Raw genomic sequence first — 25,852 nt, forward strand, 5'->3', positions numbered from 1 at the left:
ATCTACAGATGGGTAAGTTTGTGTATCATTATTGGTAATGTACATCAATTTCTCTTATCCCTTTAGATCACTAGGCCTTCATACATTTATTAACAAATTTGCTTAAATCTTTTAGTTTCTTTACAAGTTTGCTGAACTCTTTTAATTCTTAGGGCGTGCATATGGAGTGGAATAGGTTTTAGTTTTATCAAATTAAAACATTTAAGATATTATGCATTTGATTTTAAAAGAATGGTAATTGATTAAAAGCAACAGGTTCGATTACATAGCTTAAATGAATATTCCTAGGCGTGTGCATGGGGGGCCTCCCCCCATACTCCGGGGGGGGGGGGGGAGTATATCCTTTAAAGACTTTAAGCATTAAGAATAAGGGATTGTATCAAAAAATTGCATCAAGAACTATAAATATCACGATAAAATGATTTGTAAAGACAAATATTTTAATTTGTCTTTTTTGTGTAAAAATTGCTATAAAATGGGTCCGACCGCTCCTACAAAACTGCGAAAAAAAAATTTCAGCTAACGATGCCGCCATTGAAACCAACGGGATTCATTCACTGAGTGCCTTGGTTAAACATGTGTAAAGGTCTGATATGCGGCATCGTTAGCTGAAAAAAGATCAAACTATTTGAAGTTGAGAGTATCATTACAAAATATTATGATTCCTGATTCTTTAAGGGGGAATGCTTTGACATCAATTTTTTCATAAGTTTTATAAGTAAACGTATAAAAACTAATTTAAAATCGTATAGTATATTCAATAAGCTTTCAAAAAAGGTATAACATATTCCTGTAGCTCAATTTTTGGTAGTTTGACGATAATTTAAAGTTTGCATATAAAATGTAATTTCAATAGTCAGTCTTTTTTACAAAATCCTAAATATCTAGGTAGGCTACTTCTCGAAGCTGTAAAATTATAAGTAATTGATATTTTCATCTCTAGCTTTGGGAATCCTTCTCAAATATGACAAAGATTAACCTAAAACTTTAAACTTGGTCAATATTCAAAAATGCATTTTTGGGGATCTTGGAGTTTTTGCATTGGCTGGGCACATAGTGGGGGTTTTTTGTGCTCCACAAGCCCCAAGAAGGAAAGTGCCGAAATTCAATTTTCAAAGTTTTATGTGTACATCCAGTCATATAAGAGAGCCTACCAAAAGAATTAGGTTGATAACTATAAAAACTAGCCCACACGGCCCTCCCAAACTTTTATACTGAATTTCATTTCCTATAACTGTACAAACTTCCCCCCCCCCCCCCTTAGTTTTTTGTCTGTAGCTCAGGGGTGTATATTCTGCACAAGATTTATTTTTTTTCCCTGCTACAATTTTTTTTATTTTTTCCCCCCCTTAGTTTTTTCTCACCAAGTAGGGGGAAAAATGGAAAAATATTTAAAAAACTCTATATTTTATTTATTTTATCCCTCCTACCACACATTTCTTTAGTTTTTTTTCACCAAGGAGGGGGGGGGGAGGGGAATGGAATAAATGTTTTCAGTTTCTAGATTTTTACATTTTTTTTCTCTCCAACCACTTATTTTTTATTTCCCCCCCCCCCCCTGAGCAGGGGATCCCATGTAGAATATACACCCCTGCTGTAGCTAACCACTAAACCGACATGGCTGTCCTTTACAATGTATCTTCTCTTAGGTTCTGAGAAGGTTTATAACTATTTTGGGGGAGGGTACCACCAAAGAGAAATCGCTAATAAAAAAATTACCCACCCCAATAAATTTATTCAAAAAGTTTTACGAAAATTTAATTTGAAATGGGGCCCCCACGGGGGTAACTAACCCTTCCCTCCCCCCTCAAAAGCCTCTAGGGGCAAAACCGTTAGTATTTCATTAAGGGTTGTGAATTTATTCAATATCTTATGTTCTAGTAAACTAACAATAGCTATCATTGGATTTCAACCTCAAAAATTCTCCTATATATTGTTTACTTTCTGCTTGTAGTAGTAGCTGGACGTACACATATACTTCCTATTACTAACCAGTATAATATTTTAAATTTAAGGAACCTAAGAGGACAACAAGCATTGTAAATATTATCAAAGATAATGGCATTGTTATTGGTAAGTTTACATCTTTTAATGGAAAGTTGCATGAAGTGCATTTAACAAGTTAAAGCAAGCATAAGTTACGGGATTATCATCTAACATACCTATACGATTTTGTATTACAAACAATAAATAGCAATCAATTAGGCACCACCAAAATAGTCTTCATGCTGTTTTTGTGAAAATAGGACAGCCATATAAGTTGCAAATATACCTACCAAAAATATGATTTTTAAGTCTTGATATTTTAAAATTTACGTGGAATAAAATTGAAATTCTTTTAAATATATGTCCTATAGATGTAATTTAAACTATTAAACAGAAAAAAAATATACTCTCTAATATACTTTGTCTGTCCGTCAGTTCTTCCTTTACGCTAGATCTATTACTAGATTTTTAAATTTTCATTATTTTCTCGACTCGTATTCTAGTTACCATCAAGTTTCATTGAGATTTGCCTATTGGTTCGATTCCTAGATTTTTAAGTTTCCCCTAATTTTTAAAAGATTTCGTGATTTGTTTTTAATTCAATTCATATTATTTAAGCTTCGCTACTTATGGATGTTGTCATCCTTGTTTTCAGGATTATCAGCTGTTGTGTTAGTTTCACTGGTTATATCTTCTGTAGCATTATGTAAAATTAACAACTTTAACTTAGATCAAGTAAGTAAAATTATTTTCTATCTCTTCGAAACCGATTTATATCTGGTGAATTAGAACCGGTTCTTAGCCAAAGTGAAAAATTAGGTCTAGCATCATATTTTGTATCCAGTTTACTACGAATATAGAATTGTACAATTTATAACCGTGGAAAGCTGTTTATAACACGATGCGAGAAATAACTATTATAATATATATAACAGCGAAGATACTTATCATATATAAAACATTCTATCATGTAACACAAAATTTCATTAAGCCATATTTCTTATATATATTTCCACTGCCATCCCCCTCTTCCCTTTGTGCAAAATAGAGTTAAGACAGTCCTGGACTGACACTAATCTTCCCTGGAAGTTGTGCACTACTTTTTTTAATTTGTTGCTTTCCAAGAATTGAAGGGTATTTAAAGAATTACTATAACAAATGTATACCATAGGTAGTGCAGCTCAAGAACACACTCAAAAAATGCTTATTACCAGAAAATAATAAAAAAAATCCAAAACGCACTTTTGCTATTTTTATCTTACTTAAACAATTACAATCACAACATCATATAAGTCCAAGAGTAGGGGTAAAGGGGTATTTAGCCCCCTCAAATCTCTCATTTTACCCCCTCAAAATTAAAAAATCACATTAGATTGGCCCCCTTAAATTTTTGACACCCCTTATTTTACCCCCTTAAAAAAATCTTAGACATAAAAAATTATTGGGTAGTGCTGGGTTATTCCGGTAAATTTTTTGCTTCAACTTAAAAAAAAACATACTTCCCAAAAACTTTTTCTTGTTTTTAAGAGTGCAAATGAAAGATATGGCAATAACGAAGAAGCCTGTCTTGGTCCCGTTAAGATCTCGCAACTAAAAGTCGGTCAAAAATCGGTTTAAAGGGCGGCGGTTGGCCTATACCGGAATAACCCCACCGGTGGGGCTATTTCGGTCAGTTGAATTTGGGGGGTAGGAACACCCCCTTAAAATATTTTTTTTAACATTTTAAACTATGAGTAGAAAGCTGAGGTCATTAGCTTTCTAACGGTACTAGTCGCATGCAGATCAGACAATTTTTTGACAACATTTTTCCAATTTTTAAAAAGTCGGTAAAATCGCAAAAAAAACATCAATTTTTTTCATGCAAACTTTTTAAAAAAATCATACTTTTTATTATATGATAAGGTTTTTTAAAGCTTTATACATAAATTAGAGGCAATTTCTGATTCGCAGGTCTTGGAATTTCTTGAAAAAAGTGATTTTTTCCCCAAAAATTTTTAATTTTAAAAATCCTGCCAGTTTTGACAGCAGTTTTTGATACATTTTTTCTTGTCTCAAATTAGCGGATTGACCTACTAGGTGTCTAAAGATGCAAAATTACATGCCTGACAATTAACTCGAAATGATATGGGGTCTAACTCTAATATTTCAACACATTTTATGCAACAGGAATTTTGAAAATGCAAAATCTTGAATATGTACTCTAAATCTTGGAGATAGAACCCATATCCTGCGGAGTTTTTGTTAGGACATGCAAAGAGCTTTCTATAGACACCTTAAACACCTTTCTAGCTTAATCCTAGCCGATTTGACATAAAAAATCCAAACCGCGCAAAAATCGCGAACACCCTCTTATACGAAAAAGATGCAAGGGTTTCATTTGGAATTTTAAATCTTCTAGCGGTCTTTCTAATAGACATACCCCTTCTTACATGAGCCAATGCAGCTGATACATCTTCAGGCAAATATTTAAGGCGTTCCTTTGGGTGATATACTCTTCCCATTACTATAAAAATGTGTCTGAAAAATTTTAAATGTCTTTACAAATTGAAAAGCTTAGGCAACAAAACATGACATAATACAAGCAGTAAAATGACTAGTAATGTACATCACACAACAGGCAAGGCAATGATTAAAGCTTAGGTCATGCATTTAGGTTAACCTAATGTTTAATTTAGGTTGTTTATGCTTCCAGATCACCTAAATTAAACATTAGGGTATTATACAGTTATAAATACAGTAATAAAAAAAAGTAAAAAAAAGTGACCGGAATAGACCATTTTTTTTAGACGAAAAAAAAATTATGAAAAAATCAAGTTAGAACAACGCCTTCAATTGCAAACGATAAATGAATGCCATATCTTTCATTTACAAAAACCCGGAGGTCGCTAGGACTTACCATTTTTTCACAATTTTAGGTTGAACATGGCTTATTTTAAAAAAAAAATTTTGCATATTTTTTGCAACTTTTTGAGGGCAAAAAAATCATAGAAGGAGTGATCTGACAAAAAGTAAGAAATGAAAGTATAGGCAATAAACTACAACTTTGCTTTTCTGAAGATCTCTCGCAAACGTTTAGAACACCGGTAAAAAAACGGTTTTTAAAAAGTTGGTCGATTGACCGGAATTGTACCCCCCGACCGCATTAACCCCGCACTACCCTAATATTTTTAAATTTATTTCAATTTTAAAATATTTTTCAGGGTGCAACATCAAATCCTGAGGAACTAAGGTAACTTTACTTAATTTAATAGAGAGGGGTTTCAAGTAGGGGGTGGCGTTCCAACACAAATGGGACATATGTCATGGAAATAGGCGGAATGAAATGTCGTCTTCAAAAATAGACAATGAAACTTCCCTTTTCTGCTTCTTCAAATGTAAACAAAAATCAAATTAACACACAAAAACAAATGTACAAAAACACATTGATAGAAGACAACATGTCCAAATTGTCTATTTTGAAGTCGACATTTCATTCCACCTATTTCCGTGACAAGTGTCTCATTATTGTTGGAACAGTGGGTGGATTTTTTGTAGATTAGATCCAGAGAGGTTCACAGTTTAATTTATATTTTATTTGTTTTCTATACTTTACTTTCTACACAATTTCATGTTTTTGATTTATATTAACTTGTAATCCTCACATAAAAGTAACAGGGTGTTTGTCTGTCTGTATGCTTGTTTGTACTGAAGGATCTGTTTTGCAATGTTACTTCTCATAGGTCCTGGGAAGGTTATAACTATTATGGGGGATTCATCATCCTAAAAGAAATCGTCTATAAAAAATTACCCCCCCCACCTCCAAATTTTCTTTTTTAAAAAAAATTAAAAATGGAATGTCGACTTTCCCTACCCCACCAAAAGTGCACCTAGAGGCGTAGCTGCTAGTAAGTTATATTTTTGTAGTAATTAAAATCTTTACTTATATAAAAGTTAAATTATTTCTTTTAAACAAGCCAAAACTTGGATTTGAGGTAAGAAAGAATTATAGCTAGAAATCTATATTTTCACCGATAATCTTCAAAGTAATTTTGGCCCTACAGAACCTTAAATCCCAAATTAGCTTACTATAGCTCTAAGGGTTCTCGAGTAACCCCCCCCCCCCCTTCCTGCCCAAACCATTGTAGTGCACATCCTCCTTGTAAAGCAATTTAGCTATTGGTTAAATGTTTATACAATTGGAGCAGAAAGTTTGTTGTACAGGCGTGAGAGAAGAGAAGCTGCATATGATAATGTGGAATGCCAATACAAAAATCTAGTTAATTGCTACAATAATCAATGTTATGACAGTGTCAATAGGAGAATGTGCTATAAATGGGATGAAAATGCTAGAAATTTAGAATGTTTAATGAATAATTTGTGTCAAGCTAAAGATACAAAAAAATGGTACAACTGTAACGAAGATAATCGGTGCCAAAAAATATTGTCATCCACTTTCGCAAAAGAACACTGGATTGTAATGGACATCCGAGATTCTCTTCCTCGAGTATCAGACCAAAATAACAATATAAACAATGCTGTTAGTCCTGCATCTACAAATGGACAAGTATACCAAGACAGTCCACAAAATGGAGGTCAGAATACGGGGATAGGAAGATATTGGCGCAATAATGGAGATTCTGGTTTATCAGCTAGTCAAAATGTTAAGAATACAATGACAAATGCAGCTCAGGGGCTTGTTAATGGAGATTATAGGCAGTCATTTGTGTATAATCAAAATGGAGATCAAAATCAACAGACTGTAGACCATAAGAATTTAAACATTCCAACAACCACCCAAAGACAACATTTTAACAAACCAAACATCAACAGAGATCAAAATTCGCCAACTACAAAGTCAACTAAGGTTTTAAACAGATAATTTACAGAAAATAAAGGATCATTTTTAGGGCAGGGCAGCCATCTGTAGGCCTCAGGGTAATCAACCTTTAACAATTTTATAAATCAGCCGGAAGTCTAAACTGTAGTACCCTGTACGGACTACACTCATATAAATGATAGTTGTTTTACTCTTTTTAAAAGCGAAGCTTTTCTATAATTAGGGTCGGTCCGTCCGTCCGCAACGGATAGCTTTTTTCGTTAATTTAGGCATGTTAGAATTGTCCTATCGATTTCAAATTTTGCATGGTGATTCTTTTAGTAGTTAGGTACGATTTAGAAAGTGTAGCAACGCTATAATCATTACCAAAATGTCCGTACGTCCATTTTAAACATGTTAATTTTTTACTTTTTTAACAACAAATTTTTATGTGATCTAATCATCCGATTGATCTGATTTTTGGTATATTGATTCCTGGGACAACAAAGTATAATGTTATAAGCGAAGCAACTCTATAATCAAGTCCTAAATATGTAAGTATGTCCATAAACATTATCCTGTATAAAGCAATTTTTCAACAAATTTACTTACAATTTTGCTTCAACTCTTATACATTTATATTCTGATTATTCAGTTCTGACACTATATAAGTGTTCATGTCCGTTTGTCCTACCGTTTCAGTGCTTCGCTTTTATGGATGTTGTCATCCTTGTTTTATTACCATTATTAACTTATACCTACCCAAAATATGGTTGTCCCTCTTTTCAAATAAAATTGATATTTTGGAAATATTAAGAGCCTAAGAGGGTCATTTTTTTCGTTTATTTTTTATGTAATCAAACTATTCCTAATTTTGACCAAATGTACATATATGAAATGGTCAAAATTAAGAATAGTTTGACGTAATAAGCGCATTTGACTAAGCGCTAACAAACAACTTAACGGAAAATACATGAAAAAAATGACACTCTTTGTATTTTAACAAAGTTTTAAAATCTTAAGATGCTATTCAATATAAATTATTTGCACTAGAAAAAGGAAAAAAAGAAAGGAAGACTAAGAGAAAGACTAAGGTGAGACAAGCTTTACAGCTTGCCAGCATGTAGTGGGGATAAAGTAATGTATGTATTATTACTTGGATCTTACACCAGATTTTCATGTTCTCTATTAGAGTGAAAAACGCAGTGGGCTAAAATAACGAATCCCCCCTTTGCCCCATCCCCTTCCATCCTAATGGTTGAACGAACTGACCAATAAGGGAGTTCTATGTTAGCAACCTTTTCCCCCTGTCATAACATCCACGTATATTCTATGTCCATCAAAAAAGCTTTTCTACATTGAGCATCAGTCATCATACACATCTGTTATCCAATAATATATCGTCATTTAAATATGATGGAATTATCCTATCCAATGCCATTTTAAACTGTGTGACTTCTATACTGATTTATATAGATTTTTAAAAATATGACAATTAGGACATAAAAATTCATTAGATCACACAGGCATTTTTTAATTATTCCAGCAATTTTGCTTCGAATTCATGTTCATTTTTTTCTGTAAATGTTTGTTTAATTGTTGTCTTATTACTTTAGCTTCTTATTTATGGATGTAATTATACTTGTGTTTTTTTGTACATATTGGGTCTTTTAATAAAAACCGAAAACTGTCATAGATGAGTAGATGTACATATGTATTCTACATAGAAATTACTAATTGAGTCAGGTTTTTTTATAGTACTTATTTAACCTTTAATTAGAAAACTGACTCATTAAAAGAAATCTATAACTGTTTCTTAAAGTAGGTGGAAGTGTTTATTATACCTAAAAAAATTATTTGGTAAATTGAAAAGTACAAGAAGTATTAGGTTAGACTTTTTTCAAGCTATTGCATGCTTTGCCTTTCGGTTTTTTTATTGCACATGGCAGTGATCCCCTGTAAAAAAAAACGTGGCTTAATTCATAAATTTAGGCATGAATTGGGAATTCTAACATTTTGTTTTGTGCATGATTATAGATAGGTATATGAAAGAAAAGCATATTAATGAATATTTTTGCTTCCACCCAGCGGAGGAAATAAGCACATAATCATCAGAGGTCTAAAGGGATAAGACAATGTCCGATATGTAGATGTAAAGGGATAGTTGCATAAAGTGCATTTAACAAGTTTGATTGCAATCATTAGTTACAAGAATACCTTCTAGCATATAAAAAAATTGTATTACAAATTAATAGAAATCAATTAGGCACCACCATAATAGTCTTCATGTTTTTTTGTGAAAACTGGAGAGCCATTTATGTTGCATATATCCAAAAAATATAACTTTTTTTAAGTCTTGATATTTTTAAAACTACATGGTAGAAAATTGACATTCTTTTAAATATATGTCCTATAGGTGTAGTTTAAACTATTGAATAGAAAAAAATATGCAGTTCAAAACATTCAGGATTAAATGCACTTTGTGCAACTACCCCTTTCCAATAATGATACACAAAATTACCCCTTCTGTAGCGAAAAGTTAGTGATTGAAACGATTGAACACTCAAGTTAAGAAACCATCCAATCAAAATTCACTGAAGTCCTCAAAGTTGTCGAGCCAATGAACAAGAAAACGTTATTATAAAACTTTGGGGACTAGTGTAATAAACAGTCCATTGTCTCCTCTCTCTCTGCATGTCCTTAATTATCTTTGACATTTTAAGATATTGTTATCTTTCATTGAAATATTGTATACCTAACCTATAACTGGGAATAAAATTATTAATAAACTTTTCTGTTTTACACATCATGATCTAAAATTGGCAGGATGTCTGTCTGTCTGTGTGTACCAAAATAGAACCTTTTCAGACTCTACTTTGAGACTACGAGAAAGATTTTTATTTAATTGAGAAGAAATTATCTCTACTCTCCAAAGTAAAATTGCCTTAAAAAAAACCACCCCAAAAATTTTTTTTAGATATCTCTTAAATATACTCAAATTTAAGGTAGTGGATTGCTATACCCCCCTCCCCCCTCCTAGATTGTTATTATAAAAATTAAAATGTAATGATGAAATAATTACCCTAATACTTTATTTGTTTACTTGTTTATTTGCTACAAGAGGTTTTATCAAACCAATTTTTCGTTTTTAGATATAAAGAAAATTGGGGGGGGAATTTTTTTTTTTTGGGGGGGGGGTAGTCGACCCCACTATTTTAATTTGAGTTTTAAAAAGAAAAAGAAAATTTTTTTTGGGGGGGGTATTTTTCCTTTTTGGGGGTGTTCACCCTTCAAGAAAATAGTTATAAACCTTCCCGGGACCTATGAGAAGCTACGCTGTAAAGGAGAACCCGATCGGTTCAGCGGTTGGCGAGATCCTTCGCTACTAACAAACAGACAGACATCGTTCTACTTTGTATTATAGATTTCAGTGAATCTTCATTATTTTATTTTCTATTTCAGGAGCTTACAAGATCAAGTCAATAATCTTATTTCTTCCCTCCAAGTAAGATGCAAATATCATCCTAGCTACTCTAAGTATTATCCAGGCATCTAAAGGGATAAGATAATGGCCGATAAATTGCTATACATCCCCTATGATGTTAGACAAAATTACCCCTCAAGCAGAATGAAATTGGTGGTTGAAATGTTCGGACACGCAATCTAATGTAACAACCAATCCAAATTCCCCAAAGTTGTAAAGCCAATGAATAAGTAAACGTTATTATAAAACCATGGGGACTAGTGTAATGATAAACAGCTTAATGTCCCCTCCCTCCCTGGTATTATCAGTCTCAAAATAGTCACACACCTAATATAGCATTGTTATTGTTATCAATTTTTAAAATAATGTTCCAAGTAAAGCACTCTTTATCAGTTAAGATCAAATTAGTTTTCTTCAATACAATTTAACTTCTTCCCCCCCCCCCCCCCCACCAGTTTTTTATATCTCATTTTTTATCACATAAAGATAGGGCTTTGGGGCCTAATTTTCTTTAAAACATGGATGGGTGGACATTGACAAACCTGTGGTGGATTCTTTTTTTAAAAAGTAAGGATCACTGAACCACCTGCTATGGTAGCCAGATATCCCCAAAATTGTTGTTGTAAAAACTCCTCTAAAATCACATAAAAAAACCTATACAAATTTTAAAAAATCTTATGTCAATATTTCTTTTATGATTTTAGAAAACTTTTCTTTAAATTTATATAATATAAAATTGTGTTAACGGGCTACCATAGCCGTTTCATCAATGCTTGATTTTTTAAGAACCCACTTCTGCTAAAACTATACAGTAGGTATCTGCGCTACTAAAACTATCATTTATCTCAGGACAAAGATATAAAGATTACAAGATTGGAATCTCAAATGAAAGATTTTGATGACAAATTTAGGTAGAGCATTTGATTTCTTTAAAAAAATATTTTCGCTGTTTTGAAATTGTAAATCCTACTAATTTATTATAAGCAATTTTTAAGGTATGCCTTGTTTTCAACAAATCAGCATGAGAATCACTTTACTAATATCGTACAGTTTTATTCATAATCTTTTATTACTACGACAATGAACTGAAATGAGAATAGTAGCTTCTACAATATTGCGTAAAATTGTAAGCAAGCTTCCAGTCAAATACGATAATTAGGTCGAACTGTTCTTAATGTTGATCTAACGCATATTTAAAACAGTTTGACCTAATAGGCGTATTAAACTGGAATCTTACTCACAACTTTACGCAATATTGCAGAAGCTACTATTCCCTTTTGCTATTATAATTTCCAAATTTCTAATCTCACATTGAATTGAATATCGTGAAAAAAGAATATTTTTATTTATAATACCTAGGTATTATAAAAAAAGTAAAATTTCAACTATTTAGTGATTATAAAAGTGAGATTGAAAGACAATTTAAGGATCAGATTAACAATTTGAGGTAAAATGAAGTTAACAATCTTTAAGTTTTCTTTTATCTTTAGAAATGGATGATTATTTTCATTCCAACTAACAACAACTTATAAGACCACAAAATCTCCTCTAACAGCAACTGAACCTAACCTATATCTAATAAAAATCATAAATACAATTTTTCTAAAATCTTATTAATTCTTGTACTTGGGAGTAAGACACAGATAAATAAACATATATTATATTTCAGGAACATTGTTAATAGAATACCTGAAATTGAAGGAAACATTAAGGTAATACTTTCATGCATATATGTTGAATCAAAGGGCAATTAGGGTAGTGCGGGGTAATTCCGGTCAATTTTTTGCTTCAACTTAAAAAAAAACATACTTCCCAAAAACTTTTTCCGGTTTTTAAGAGTGCAAATGAACGATATGGCAATAACGAAGAAGCCTGTCTTGGTCCCATTAAGATCTCGCAACTAGAAGTCGGTCAAAAATCGGTTTAAAGGGCGGCGGTTGGCCTATACTGGAATAACCCCACCGGTGTGGCTATTTCGGTCAGTTGACTTTGGGGGGGTGGAACACCCCCTTAAAATATTTTTTTTAACATTTTAAACTATGAGTAGAAAGCTGAGGTCATTAGCTTTCTAACAGTACTAGTCGCATGCAGATCAGACAATTTTTTGACCACATTTTCCCCATTATAAAAAAGTCGGTAAAATCGCAAAAAAAAACATCAATTTTTTTCATGCAAACTTTTAAAAAAAAATCATACTTTTTATTACATGATTAGGTTTTTTTAAGCTTTATGCATAAATTAGAGGCAATTTCTGATTCGCAGGTCTTGGAATTTCTTGAAAAAAGTGATTTTTTACCAAAAAATTTTTAATTTTAAAAATCCTGCCAGTTTTGACAGCAGTTTTTGATACATTTTTTCTTGTCTCAAATTGGCTAGGATTGACCTACAAGGGTGGTTAAGGTGTCTAAAGATGCAAAATTACATGCCTGACAATTAACTCGAAATGATATGGGGTCTAACACTAATATTTCAACACATTTTATGCAACAGGAATTTTGAAAATGCAAAATCTTGAATATGTACTCTAAATCTTGGAGATAGAACCCATATCCTGGGGAGTTTTTGTTAGGACATGCAAAGAGCTTTCTATAGACACCTTAAACACCTTTCTAGCTTAATCCTAGCCGATTTGACATAAAAAATCCAAACCGCACAAAAATCTCGAACACCCTCTTATACGAAAAAGATGCAAGGGTTTCATATGGAATTTTAAATCTTCTAGCAGTCTTTCTAATAGACATACCCCTTCTTACATGAGCCAATGCAGCTGATACATCTTCAGGAAAATATTTAAGGCGTTCCTTTGGGTGATATACTCTTCCCATTACTATAAAAATGTGTCTGAAAAATTTTTAATGTCTTTACAAATTGAAAAGCTTAGACAACAAAACATGACATAATACAAGCAGTAAAATGACTAGTAATGTACATCACACAACAGGCAAGGCAATGATTAAAGCTTAGGTCATGCATTTAGGTTGTTTATGCTTCTAGATCACCTAAATAAAACATTAGGGTATTATACAGTTATAAATACAGTAATAAAAAAAAGTAAAAAAAAGTGACCGGAATAGACCATTTTTTTTAGACGAAAAAAAAAAATAGGAAAAGATCAAGTTAGAACAACGCCTCCAATTGCAAACTTAATGTCCCCTCCCTCCCTGGTATTATCAGTCTCAAAATAGTCACACACCTAATATAGCATTGTTATTGTTATCAATTTTTAAAATAATGTTCCAAGTAAAGCACTCTTTATCAGTTAAGATCAAATTAGTTTTCTTCAATACAATTTAACTTCTTCCCCCCCCCCCCCACCAGTTTTTTATATCTCATTTTTTATCACATAAAGATAGGGCTTTGGGGCCTAATTTTCTTTAAAACATGGATGGGTGGACATTGACAAACCTGTGGTGGATTCTTTTTTTAAAAAGTAAGGATCACTGAACCACCTGCTATGGTAGCCAGATATCCCCAAAATTGTTGTTGTAAAAACTCCTCTAAAATCACATAAAAAAACCTATACAAATTTTAAAAAATCTTATGTCAATATTTCTTTTATGATTTTAGAAAACTTTTCTTTAAATTTATATAATATAAAATTGTGTTAACGGGCTACCATAGCCGTTTCATCAATGCTTGATTTTTTAAGAACCCACTTCTGCTAAAACTATACAGTAGGTATCTGCGCTACTAAAACTATCATTTATCTCAGGACAAAGATTTAAAGATTACAAGATTGGAATCTCAAATGAAAGATTTTGATGACAAATTTAGGTAGAGCATTTGATTTCTTTAAAAAAATATTTTCGCTGTTTTGAAATTGTAAATCCTACTAATTTATTATAAGCAATTTTTAAGGTATGCCTTGTTTTCAACAAATCAGCATGAGAATCACTTTACTAATATCGTACAGTTTTATTCATAATCTTTTATTACTACGACAATGAACTGAAATGAGAATAGTAGCTTCTACAATATTGCGTAAAATTGTAAGCAAGCTTCCAGTCAAATACGATAATTAGGTCGAACTGTTCTTAATGTTGATCTAACGCATATTTAAAACAGTTTGACCTAATAGGCGTATTAAACTGGAATCTTACTCACAACTTTACGCAATATTGCAGAAGCTACTATTCCCTTTTGCTATTATAATTTCCAAATTTCTAATCTCACATTGAATTGAATATCGTGAAAAAAGAATATTTTTATTTATAATACCTAGGTATTATAAAAAAAGTAAAATTTCAACTATTTAGTGATTATAAAAGTGAGATTGAAAGACAATTTAAGGATCAGATTAACAATTTGAGGTAAAATGAAGTTAACAATCTTTAAGTTTTCTTTTATCTTTAGAAATGGATGATTATTTTCATTCCAACTAACAACAACTTATAAGACCACAAAATCTCCTCTAACAGCAACTGAACCTAACCTATATCTAATAAAAATCATAAATACAATTTTTCTAAAATCTTATTAATTCTTGTACTTGGGAGTAAGACACAGATAAATAAACATATATTATATTTCAGGAACATTGTTAATAGAATACCTGAAATTGAAGGAAACATTAAGGTAATACTTTCATGCATATATGTTGAATCAAAGGGCAAAGGGGCGCCGTGGCTCAGTGGTAACACACTGAACTACGGTGGTGAGAGTTCGAGTTCAATTCTCCGTGTGTTGACTCGAATTTCTCATTCGCAATAATAATCACGCAACTTCCCCTGGTTGTGTTAGAAGGGGATTATTGGGTAAGTTTGGATACTCAATAGTCACGTACATAATATCAGTACTACCCTTATCCCAAGCTACTCTGAGGAGAGCGTCATTCATTACGGTGACTTAAATTGGGACACCTGCCATACTCGGCGAGGGTGAGGTAATAATGAGTAGCTCTCATGAGACAGCGGGTCAAGTCATAATGTGCTTGAACGTGGAGCTTGATAGCCCTAGTGGCTAGACAAAAGTGTCTCAGCCTACTCCATGACTACTTAGGCCCAAACCCTAAGAAACAATGGCTAATCAATCAATCAATCAATCAAAGGGCAATTAGGGTAGTGCGGGGTAATTCCGGTCAATTTTTTGCTTCAACTTAAAAAAAAACATACTTCCCAAAAACTTTTTCCGGTTTTTAAGAGTGCAAATGAACGATATGGCAATAACGAAGAAGCCTGTCTTGGTCCCATTAAGATCTCGCAACTAGAAGTCGGTCAAAAATCGGTTTAAAGGGCGGCGGTTGGCCTATACCGGAATAACCCCACCGGTGTGGCTATTTCGGTCAGTTGACTTTGGGGGGGTGGAACACCCCCTTAAAATATTTTTTTTAACATTTTAAACTATGAGTAGAAAGCTGAGGTCATTAGCTTTCTAACAGTACTAGTCGCATGCAGATCAGACAATTTTTTTACCACATTTTCCCCATTATAAAAAAGTCGGTAAAATCGCAAAAAAAATCATCAATTTTTTTCATGCAAACTTTTAAAAAAAAATCATACTTTTTATTACATGATTAGGTTTTTTTAAGCTTTATGCATAAATTAGAGGCAATTTCTGATTCGCAGGTCTTTGAATTTCTTGAAAAAAGTGATTTTTTACCAAAAAATTTTTAATTTTAAAAATCCTGCCAGTTTTGACAGCAGTTTTTGATACATTTTTTCTTGTCTCAAATTGGCTAGGATTGACCTACAAGGGTGGTTAAGGTGTCTAAAGATGCAAAATTACATGCCTGACAATTAACTCGAAATGATATGGGGTCTAACTCTAATATTTCAACACATTTTATGCAACAGGAATTTTGAAAATGCAAAATCTTGAATATGTACTCTAAATCTTGGAGATAGAACCCATATCCTGGGGAGTTTTTGTTAGGACATGCAAAGAGCTTTCTATAGACACCTTAAACACCTTTCTAGCTTAATCCTAGCCGATTTGACATAAAAAATCCAAACCGCGCAAAAATCTCGAACACCCTCTTATACGAAAAAGATGCAAGGGTTTCATATGGAATTTTAAATCTTCTAGCAGTCTTTCTAATAGACATACCCCTTCTTACATGAGCCAATGCAGCTGATACATCTTCAGGAAAATATTTAAGGCGTTCCTTTGGGTGATATACTCTTCCCATTACTATAAAAATGTGTCTGAAAAATTTTTAATGTCTTTACAAATTGAAAAGCTTAGACAACAAAACATGACATAATACAAGCAGTAAAATGACTAGTAATTTACATCACACAACAGGCAAGGCAATGATTAAAGCTTAGGTCATGCATTTAGGTTGTTTATGCTTCCAGATCACCTAAATAAAACATTAGGGTATTATACAGTTATAAATACAGTAATAAAAAAAAGTAAAAAAAAGTGACCGGAATAGACCATTTTTTTTAGACGAAAAAAAAAAATAGGAAAAGATCAAGTTAGAACAACGCCTCCAATTGCAAACGATAAATGAATGCCAAATCTTTCATTTTACAAAAACCCGGGGGTCGATAGGACTTACCATTTTTTCACAATTTTAGATTGAACATGGCCTATTTTGAAATTTTTTTTTTGCAAATTTTTTGCAACTTTTTGAGGGCAAAGAAATCATAGAAGGAGTGATTTGACAAAAATTTGCTAAAGTAAGAAATGAAAGTATAGGCAATAAACTACAACTTTGCTTTTCTGAAGATCTCTCGCAAACGTTTAGAACACCGTTAAAAAACGGTTTTAAAAAAGTTGGTCGTTTGACCGGAATTGACCCGATGACCGCATTAACCCCGCACTACCCTAATAATTTTTTTTATGTCTAGCTTTGCAAGCCTTACTTATAAAAGGGGGGGAGGTGTCAATGTTTCGTTGTCAAAGAAGCAGTGATGGCTTTAAAAGGTCAAAGTTCCTCATACTTAAAGAAGTATGCTTTTTAATTGTCCAATTGTAGGGTAAATCAACCTCCTTAACAGGTATGTTATATGGGGGGGGGGGGGGGATTAGACACTTCACCGCTTGTTTCACTTCCATAATTTTTCTTAAATTATAAATGAGAGTTATTAATAATCATTTAACTTTGGCTTTAGGACCATCAAATAAGTATTCAGAAAAATATAAATGACATCAATTCTATAAGGTAAAAATATTTTTCTATAGATAGTGAAATCATGTTTTTATCATTCGGATGATAATTAATTCTCTTGGGATGATAGTTGCTGGTTGAGCATCCTCCCTCCTATCTTATTTTAAAATAAATTGGAAAAGTTATAGGGGCCAGTCTTTCGTTTTTGTGTTTATACTATAGGTTAGGTTAGGTTACTTTTGGAACTGGGTAGTCCCGCAGGGTTAGGGCTCTGGCGGTGATAGGCATAGGACAAAAACGTCCTTATTCCTTACAAGGGGGAGGGATATCGCTTCAAAACCTCCTTATTTTTATTTTATCGTGTACCTATTGTCTTTTTTAGTAAAAATACAACAAGTCAAATAACTGCAGCTGAACAGGTTATTTTTAATATGCTTTTATAATACTAACAAAATGATTTTTGTGCCTTTTTAAAAACGAAGCTTTTCTATAAATAGGGTTGGTCCGTCCGTCAAGGACTCTTTACTCTTTGTGTGTAACAGTTAGCCCTGTTCGTTAATTTAGACATGTTAGAATTGTCCTATCGACTTCAAACTTTGCATGATGGTTCCTACAACAGTTAGGTAAAATAAGAAAGCATAGCAACTTTATAATCGTTACCAGAAAATCTGGTTTTGGGGTTACTGATTCTTATTACAACAAGGTACAAAGTAATAAGCGAAGCATCTCATAGGTCTTAAGTATGTAAGTATGTCCTTAAGCAGTATTCTGTAATTACCTATACAGTTTTGTAACAGATTTACTTACAATTTTGTTTAGACTTAAACATTTATATTCTGCAAATTCAGTTCTGACACTCTATAAGTGTTAATGTTCTTATGTCTTACTATTTTAGAGCTTTGCTTTTATGGATGTTGTCATCTTTGTTAAAGAAAAATTCGATATTCGCCACTATTTAAAAAAATATTTATTTAGAAATTCAATCAAGATTTGTTTACAGCAAAGGTAAACTTTTGTACCGCGGCTGCCTGCTATTAGAGATAGAATTTTGAATTTTTGAATTTTTGTGAATTATTGTCATTACGCTAATTTACAATTTTTTTTAAATGTTATTTTTTCAAATGAATTGAAAATTATCAAATGCTGAACTTAATAGTTAAATTTTGTTCTATAACCTTCTATTTAGAATGAGCACCTAAATGCAATGTTATTATTTTATTGAAATATGTTTATAGAGAGAAATCTATGGGAGACAAGATAAAATTAATAGTGATCAAAACAGTAAGCTTTCAAACATTGAACAGGATGTAACTTCAAGGTTCCAGGTATATGAAAAACAAAATTACATACCTACCTACCTACCTCTTTTTTAGATTAATAATAATAGTGGAAAAGTTGATGGACTTATTTTTTTTTATAAAGCTCTATCAGGTTGTAATTAATAATTATATACCTCCAAGTTTTAAAGTTACCAAATGACAGAACAAGTTTATCACCCCTCTTGTTTTCTGTATTACTCTCCCCCCCCCCCCTCCGTTTTGGTTTACGGGGTTTTAAAATGTTCCTCAGGGGGAAGTCAAAATTATCCTCTGGCAAAACCCTGTGCACGCTACCGAAACTATCAAAGAGGTTAATTTTTTCGCATATATTTCGTAAAGTTGTGTGTTAGCGTTTAGTCCAATGCACTTATTAAGTCAAACTATTCTTATTTTTAGATATAGACCATTTCATATGTATTATTGTATATACATTTGGTTAGATATAAGAACACTTTGACTTCAACCCAACACCCAACTTAACGGAATTACGCAAAAAATGACCCTCTTTATCAAAAGAATGTAACCCTGATATATTTAGAAAGATATTACAGAGATTTTTGTCTTTTTTAGAATTTGATGTCGAGCTTGAATGATGTAAATACTAGGAGGTAAATATGAGCAATATATTTATATTTATTTTAATATTTTTATAACAATGAATTCCCCCTCCCACCCCCCAAAAATGTCTGGAGTGGCTGTCCGCTAGCGTTAAATTGTTCTGTAACAAAACTGTAATCAATCTTATAATTTTCATTTTACTATCCACGGAAAGCTGTCTACGATTTGCTAAAAACTTTTGTCGACTTAAAAAGATTATTTTTTCAGTGATAAAATGGAGAGTGCTATTAGTGATTTGAAATACGATAATGTAAGTAATTTTTTTTAAATTAAGTTTTCTTCTGACTAATTCTCTAAATGAACTGCCGCTTCTGCCGAAAACTTCCATCTCCCGCCATTTCTTGCTGAAATAGAAGGTAGATATGGTTTTTTTTCGGCGGCATCGGCGGTTTTACTTATTTTTTTCCATTTTTGTCAATTATTGTTAGCTTGTTATTGTTAGTTATTAAAAAACTGGATCATGGAAAAAAAGTAGCGGGTTTCATCGTATTATCAGTAACACATTAGCTTTTAGTAGTTATTTTAGGTTAGGTTAGGTTAATGTTGATGATTGCCCCGCTGGGTTAGGAAATTGACCCCGCATGGTTAGAGCCCCCCGCATTGGCTACGAAACCCGATACTTTTTTTTCTTTCCATGATCCAAAAAAAAAACTATTTTAGACTAAAGAATTCTCGTCGAAAATTGGGAGCGTTTACAGTGAGATTAAGTCATTGAAAATCAACACACGTGATATTAAGGTATAGTTATTTATAGCATCGTATTATAAACTAGGGTTGGCAATCCGAATCCGGAATCCGCCTAATTTTTAGCCAATTTTGGAATCCGAATCCGGAATCCTTTTTTTAATAGCGGATTCGGATTCTTAATTGGTAGGCTAAAATTAGGGGGTGCTGCCACTCTTACCACTAGCAAAAATACAGCCACTGTGTTTTTGACAAAAATTGGGTGTGTTTTTGTCAATTTCGTTTTTAGCTGTATTTTTGGCAATATTTTTTTGTCCACTGTCAAAATTACATCTTTCTGCTGTCATAAACACAGTTTTACTGTCAAGTTCACACCCATGAAATTCAAGTATGCTGTCAAATTCACAGTTTTGATGACAAAAATACACCTACTTTTAAATTAATATTAATTATAAATATTTTATTCAGTTAAGTTATTAAAACTTATAACTATTAATAATAGTTAAATCAATCTACACAACGAAAATCAAAAACCGCCCAGGGCTTTTTGTAAGTCAATCATAAATAATAATGTGAATAAAAAGAAAAGCGATATTTAGCAAACAGCCGTGGGCGGTCAGAATCAGCTGAATGTTCATTATGAAAAAAATTTCCCCCTTTTTAGAAATAGAAGGATTCATCTTTCATGAACAAATTTTTTTAAATAAAAAGAAAATTCTATGTAATTTTTAATTAAAACATTAAAACGAAAATATCTAATCTAATATTCTTGCCCTAAATATTGAAATAGTAAAAAGTAAAAAAATATTTTTTTTTAATAATTTTTAATCCTCCCATTTGAAAAGTAGTGGAATAGCAATAAATTTTAGCGCGGCAACAGCGCTGAGTAGGCCTCTAGGCCCACTGCCTATTTTCGTCTTCTAGTTGCTTCGATTCCTCTCTTTTATTTTTTTCTCTATGTTATCATTATTAATATCTTTTAAAATATGGTTCGATTCTCGGAAGTGAATTATAGAGAACACCAAGAACATTAATTTTTAGGACATATGTAGCACTTGAATTTTTTAACTTTAAAAAGAATTATTTTAAATTATTGCTAGAATCCGGAATCCGCGGAAATCCGCCTTTTTTTGGACGGATTCTTGTAAGAATCCGAATCCCGGTCCAAAAATTTGACGGATTGCCATCCCTATTGCTTTCCGCGAATATGACAATATAAAATTAAAACTAGTTTTGTTAGCCCCAAGGTCCCTAAGGCAAGGGCTAACAAAAATCAAATGGTTTTAATAATATAATTGTGCACTTTTATATTCGTAGAAAACTGGATATTATATGATACATGATTTTAGGCTTTGCATGGTGATTCCTATAGTAGTTAGTTACTATATAGAAAGCCTAGCATTAATATAATCGTTTCTAGAATGTCAATTCCTATTTTTTAAACATGATGATTTTTTACTTTTTAACGACAATTTTAATGTAATATAATTATCCGATTTTGTAATACTGATTCCCATGACAACAAAGTACGATGTTATAAGCGAAGCATCTCTATTATTAAGTCCTAAAAATGTATGTATGTTATCCTTATTTTTCTAGAAAGAAGAACAATACTTTGCAGATGAATCATCCAAAATATTGAACCTAGTTGCGAAAAAATTGCTAAACCAAAATCCAGGTAAAACAATTCTTCTAAGCTGTACGTGAAAATCTGCGCATAGAGAATCCACCCCCCCCCCCCTCCTTTTAAAGCATTTTAAAAAGTAGGTAGCTGTCCAAGGACGTCCAAGCCTTTTATTTTGAAGAGGATTAACCCACATTGGGTGTGAAATATCAATAATTTGTAAAAACTTCAGAGGAAATGGAATAAAATCTAATACATTTTCAAACTTAAATCAATCAAAACTTGTTTGGAGGGGGGGGGGGGGGCTAATCACTCTATGTTTGACAAATATTGTTTGTTGCACTTTGCTTTTTTTAAGTTGTCACCCTTTTCTTATAATTTCAGATGAACTTGCTGTGTTGAACATTCGAATGTCACAGGAACAGTTTTATCATTTTTATATACTTTTTAACACATTTATTTGGCGGCTTACGACGGCTGAATAATGTCGAAGGACAGCTTAAGAACTACGGTTTTTTGTTGAAAAATGTATTAAGTTTTAAAAATTTTATAAAGGGGGGGTTTTTTAATGCAACCATCTCGTAATCAGTGAGCAAATGGCACTTAGAATTCGAATTTCCATTTGAAATTTTGCATGAGTAATCCTTGGTAGGTCTATTTTCCCTAAATCGAACAAAAAGTTGGAAAAGTAACGGCTAACGGCTGGCGGCTCAGCTGTTTTGTCATTTTTTAGATATCTATATTGCAAATTAGTCACGAAACCTCTCTCAACATAATACTCTTTTCTACTCCAAAACGCTATCAAACGGTTCTACACGGTAGCTGTTGGTGCTAGAAGTTTTAAAAATGGTTATTGCTATCATTTAACATGAATTAAACCAAAAATATGTTTTTAGCCGTTACTTTTCCAAATTTTTGTTCGATTTAGGGAAAATAGACCTACCAAGGATTACTCATGCAAAAGTTCAGATCGAAATTCGAATTCTAAGTGTCATTTGCTCACTGATTACGAGATGGTTGCATTAAACCCCCCCCCCCCCCCCCCTTTATGCTGTGGTTGTAAAAAAATCTAGCACTAGTCTCCATAAGGTGAAAGCATTTTCAGATTATGCTTATATTATATAATCAGGGGGGTGGAAAATGAAAAAAAATAAAATCGTCGTAACTGTTTCTTCTTGGGAGAAAATTTTGGAAAGTGTAACGTGGCTCTTTTATTCTAGTAAAATGAAATAGAATAACAATAACAAAAAATTTATAAAAACTGTTTAATAGAATGAAATCAATGAATTGAAGGATAATATCGGTAAGAGTTATTATAAGATATTTTTCTTTGATAGAATTAAATCAAAAGGGCCTACTATTTTAGTAACTTAGAGCACTAGATGCTTTAAATTTAGTTTCAAAAAGAAAAAGGTTTTATAAAAAAAAATTAGGGAGGATTTAGTTTTTTCTAGGGTCGATTTCTCTTGAGAGTGCGGAGGTACCCTCCCCCCAAAATAGTTATAAACCTTCCCAGGACATATGAGTAGCTACACTATAAAGAATTATATCAGTTCAGCAATTAGCAAGATACTTTGCTACAGACAGACACACACACAGATAAACTTCCTCTTACTTTTATTTACCTAAGAACTATGTAATTTTTTCAGATTTTGTTGAAACCTGCCGGTATCCTTCATACATACCAAATATTAATGGTTTCATTGAATGTAGTTCATCTCCGGTCAGTGTGGACAGGTAATTACCACCAGGGATCTAATGGGATATGACAATGGCCGATAAATTGGCCTAATGAAGCTACTCAAAATTACCCTTTCTGACACTCTAAATTGAAAATGGGTTTTGGGATTCAACTTCCCTCTCCTCAAGTGCCCCTAGAGGCCTCTAGGGTTGAAGCCGCTAGTTACTTTAAAAAGCATATTTTTCAGTAACAGTGGATGTGAAAACGCAATTGACGGAGTGTTGAAATCAAGAACATCAGCATCTGAATGGACAACCAGGGTGACAGTTTCATTCAGGGATCTGAAGGGATAAGACAATGGCCAATAAATTGATGTACAACCCCAATGATGATACACAAAATTACCCCATCTTTAAATTACAATTAGTGGTTAAACGTATGCAAAATTAATTTAAAATCCCAAAGGATGTTACGCCAACGAACATGTAAACGTTATTATAAGACTTTGGGGACTAGTGTAATAAACAGCCAAATGTCCCCCACATCCCTGGTTTAAATTACCTTAAAGATGCATATATCACAAGAGTATAATCTTCAAGTCTTTATATTTTGAAAACTACTTAGTACAAGTTTGTTTTCTTTTATTTATATCCTTATAATAAAGTAACTGGATTTTTATCTTTCTGTCTGTCTGTTTGTACCAAAGGATCTCGCTAACCGCTGCACCAATATGTTTTTTTTACAGTGTAGATTCTAGGAAGGTCCTAAGGAGGTTTGTAGCTGTTTTGTACCACCACCCTCTCAAGAGAAATCACCAAAAATAAAAAATGCCGCCTAGCAGATATTTTTAATAAATTAAATATAGTTGTTGAAAGTTTGAACACTCAGCTTAATGAACCAACCAATCACAATTCTCTAAAGTCCCCAACGTTGGTAAGCCAACAAATAAGAAAACGTTATTATAAAACTATGGAGACCAGTGTAATAAACACCCCATTGTCCCCTTCTTCTCTGCTTTGATAGTCAGTTAGTTTATTGTTCCTCTAGGTTATCTAAACAAGAGGGCATTACTGATAAGGTAGCGAAGCAACTACTCCTTTTTATTTGTGTATTTCTAGGGAGATGTTAACCCGTGGATTCGACTTAAATTCAGAAATCAAATCAGAGTCAAGGTATGATACCTATTAATCTTTGAAATTTCATATTAATATCCGCGGAAAGCTGTCTATAATACAATGCGATGATAATAATAAAAATGAAAAATTACTAGATTAATATCTATCATTATTTTCATCTTCAAATTCGGGGAAAATTGTCTGTAATTCGATGCAATACATAATTATTATCATTATTGGCTATATACATAAATTTATCGTCCATAGTCTTATCCCTTAAACACACTGACCCCTGTATATTTTTAGGAAATTAAGCTGCTACAGAAATATGACGACAGTTATGCAGCTACGTAAGTTTAACAAGGACAAGTATGTTCATAGGTAGCGCAGCATCTGCAGGATTCAGATTAATAAAATACGGAATAACAATATTGAATTATAGAGCAGCTGTGCTGCCAAAGTTTTATCAGCATTGCGGAGCCGTTTGATTTTGGTGCGGCTCCGGCTCTGCGGAGCCGTCTGTGAAAACAACGGCTCCGGATTTGGCTCCTGATCCGAACTAAAATCAAGAAAATCTCATCATATTTTTGACAAGTCTATTTTTGACTTTTGAAGGTTTTAAAAGTTAAATTTTTGATAAAAATGGACTTGAAAAAATTAAAATGGGCATTTACACACGACACAACAGAGTTACCAAATTATAATTAGTAAAACATCTCGTTTTTTAACTAACCCGAAGCAGTTTTTGAACTAAAATAACGGCTCCGTCTCCAGCAAAATTTGACGGCTCCACAACGCTGGTTTTTGTTATTGAATATCAATATATTTGAATTTCTATCTTTGGTAGCTTATGAATAATTGGGAGTTAGAAGGGTTGTAGATTTACTTACTGCAATTGATTATTTTATAATGTATTGCAAATACCTAATATTTTTTACATTTTAAGGAAAGTTAATGTTACTCTGAATGGAATAGGAAATATGGTAAGTAGTAATTATATCACAGGCCATATTTGTGCTTTAGTAGTAGCAAAGCTACTCTAAAATTCGAAATGTGTTGGAGAATATGTAATTTTTCTCGGTTGCATCACAAGGCTGAATTTTCACTAAAGATTCCGTACACTGAAGATTCGATGAACATCCAGTAAATAATATATTTGGCCCGTCAGTCTGTCGGTCATGGTACCAATACATATTCTATACAAAAAGATAGTGATTTTTCATTGTCTAGGTATGTATTTATTTTTAATAGGAGTTGACTATCTCCCCTATTACTCAATTTGTTCATTCAAAATTTGATGAGATTAGCTACTTGTGGATGTGGTAATCCTTGTCAAAGTTATAATGAGATAAACAGAAATTTAACTTACAGTCAAGATTACTTGGTTAAAAAAGATAGTTCTTGAGCAGATACATGCTTGACAAAAAAGAAATAAAAAATTTGGGGAGGGAAAATTTGGGGAGGGAGGAATTTTTTCAGGGTGATTTCTATG

General features: G+C 32.6%; 1 protein-coding gene across 9 annotated transcripts in view; it reads left to right on the top strand.

Moving 5' to 3' along the window:
• LOC145305625 (uncharacterized) overlaps nt 1–25,852 on the top strand; it is a 63,071-nt gene that overhangs the window by 34,279 nt on the left and 2,940 nt on the right. For 3 of the 9 annotated variants that reach the window (XM_080147309.1, XM_080147310.1, XM_080147316.1), the window contains 18 exons: nt 13,978–14,039; nt 14,522–14,575; nt 14,798–14,840; nt 17,324–17,373; nt 17,702–17,738; nt 18,295–18,324; nt 18,555–18,644; nt 19,209–19,246; nt 19,464–19,506; nt 19,917–19,994; nt 21,540–21,618; nt 21,949–21,981; nt 22,835–22,867; nt 23,214–23,301; nt 23,493–23,565; nt 24,364–24,417; nt 24,667–24,710; nt 25,307–25,343. In XM_080147309.1, the coding sequence (XP_080003435.1) occupies nt 13,978–14,039; nt 14,522–14,575; nt 14,798–14,840; nt 17,324–17,373; nt 17,702–17,738; nt 18,295–18,324; nt 18,555–18,644; nt 19,209–19,246; nt 19,464–19,506; nt 19,917–19,994; nt 21,540–21,618; nt 21,949–21,981; nt 22,835–22,867; nt 23,214–23,301; nt 23,493–23,565; nt 24,364–24,417; nt 24,667–24,710; nt 25,307–25,343 (966 nt within the window). Of the gene's footprint in view, nt 1–2,015; nt 2,074–2,641; nt 2,722–5,186; nt 5,216–6,186; nt 6,830–7,834; nt 7,876–10,243; nt 10,287–11,114; nt 11,177–11,658; nt 11,713–11,934; nt 11,978–13,977; nt 14,040–14,521; nt 14,576–14,797; nt 14,841–17,323; nt 17,374–17,701; nt 17,739–18,294; nt 18,325–18,554; nt 18,645–19,208; nt 19,247–19,463; nt 19,507–19,916; nt 19,995–21,539; nt 21,619–21,948; nt 21,982–22,834; nt 22,868–23,213; nt 23,302–23,492; nt 23,566–24,363; nt 24,418–24,666; nt 24,711–25,306; nt 25,344–25,852 lie in introns of all 9 variants that reach the window. The other 6 variants (XM_080147311.1, XM_080147312.1, XM_080147317.1 and 3 more) reach the window with 6 other exon arrangements.

This window comes from Acartia tonsa, chromosome 14 (genome assembly GCF_053477335.1).
Source record: "Acartia tonsa isolate MP-2025a chromosome 14, ASM5347733v1, whole genome shotgun sequence".
Classification (NCBI taxonomy): Eukaryota; Metazoa; Arthropoda; class Copepoda; order Calanoida; family Acartiidae; genus Acartia; species Acartia tonsa.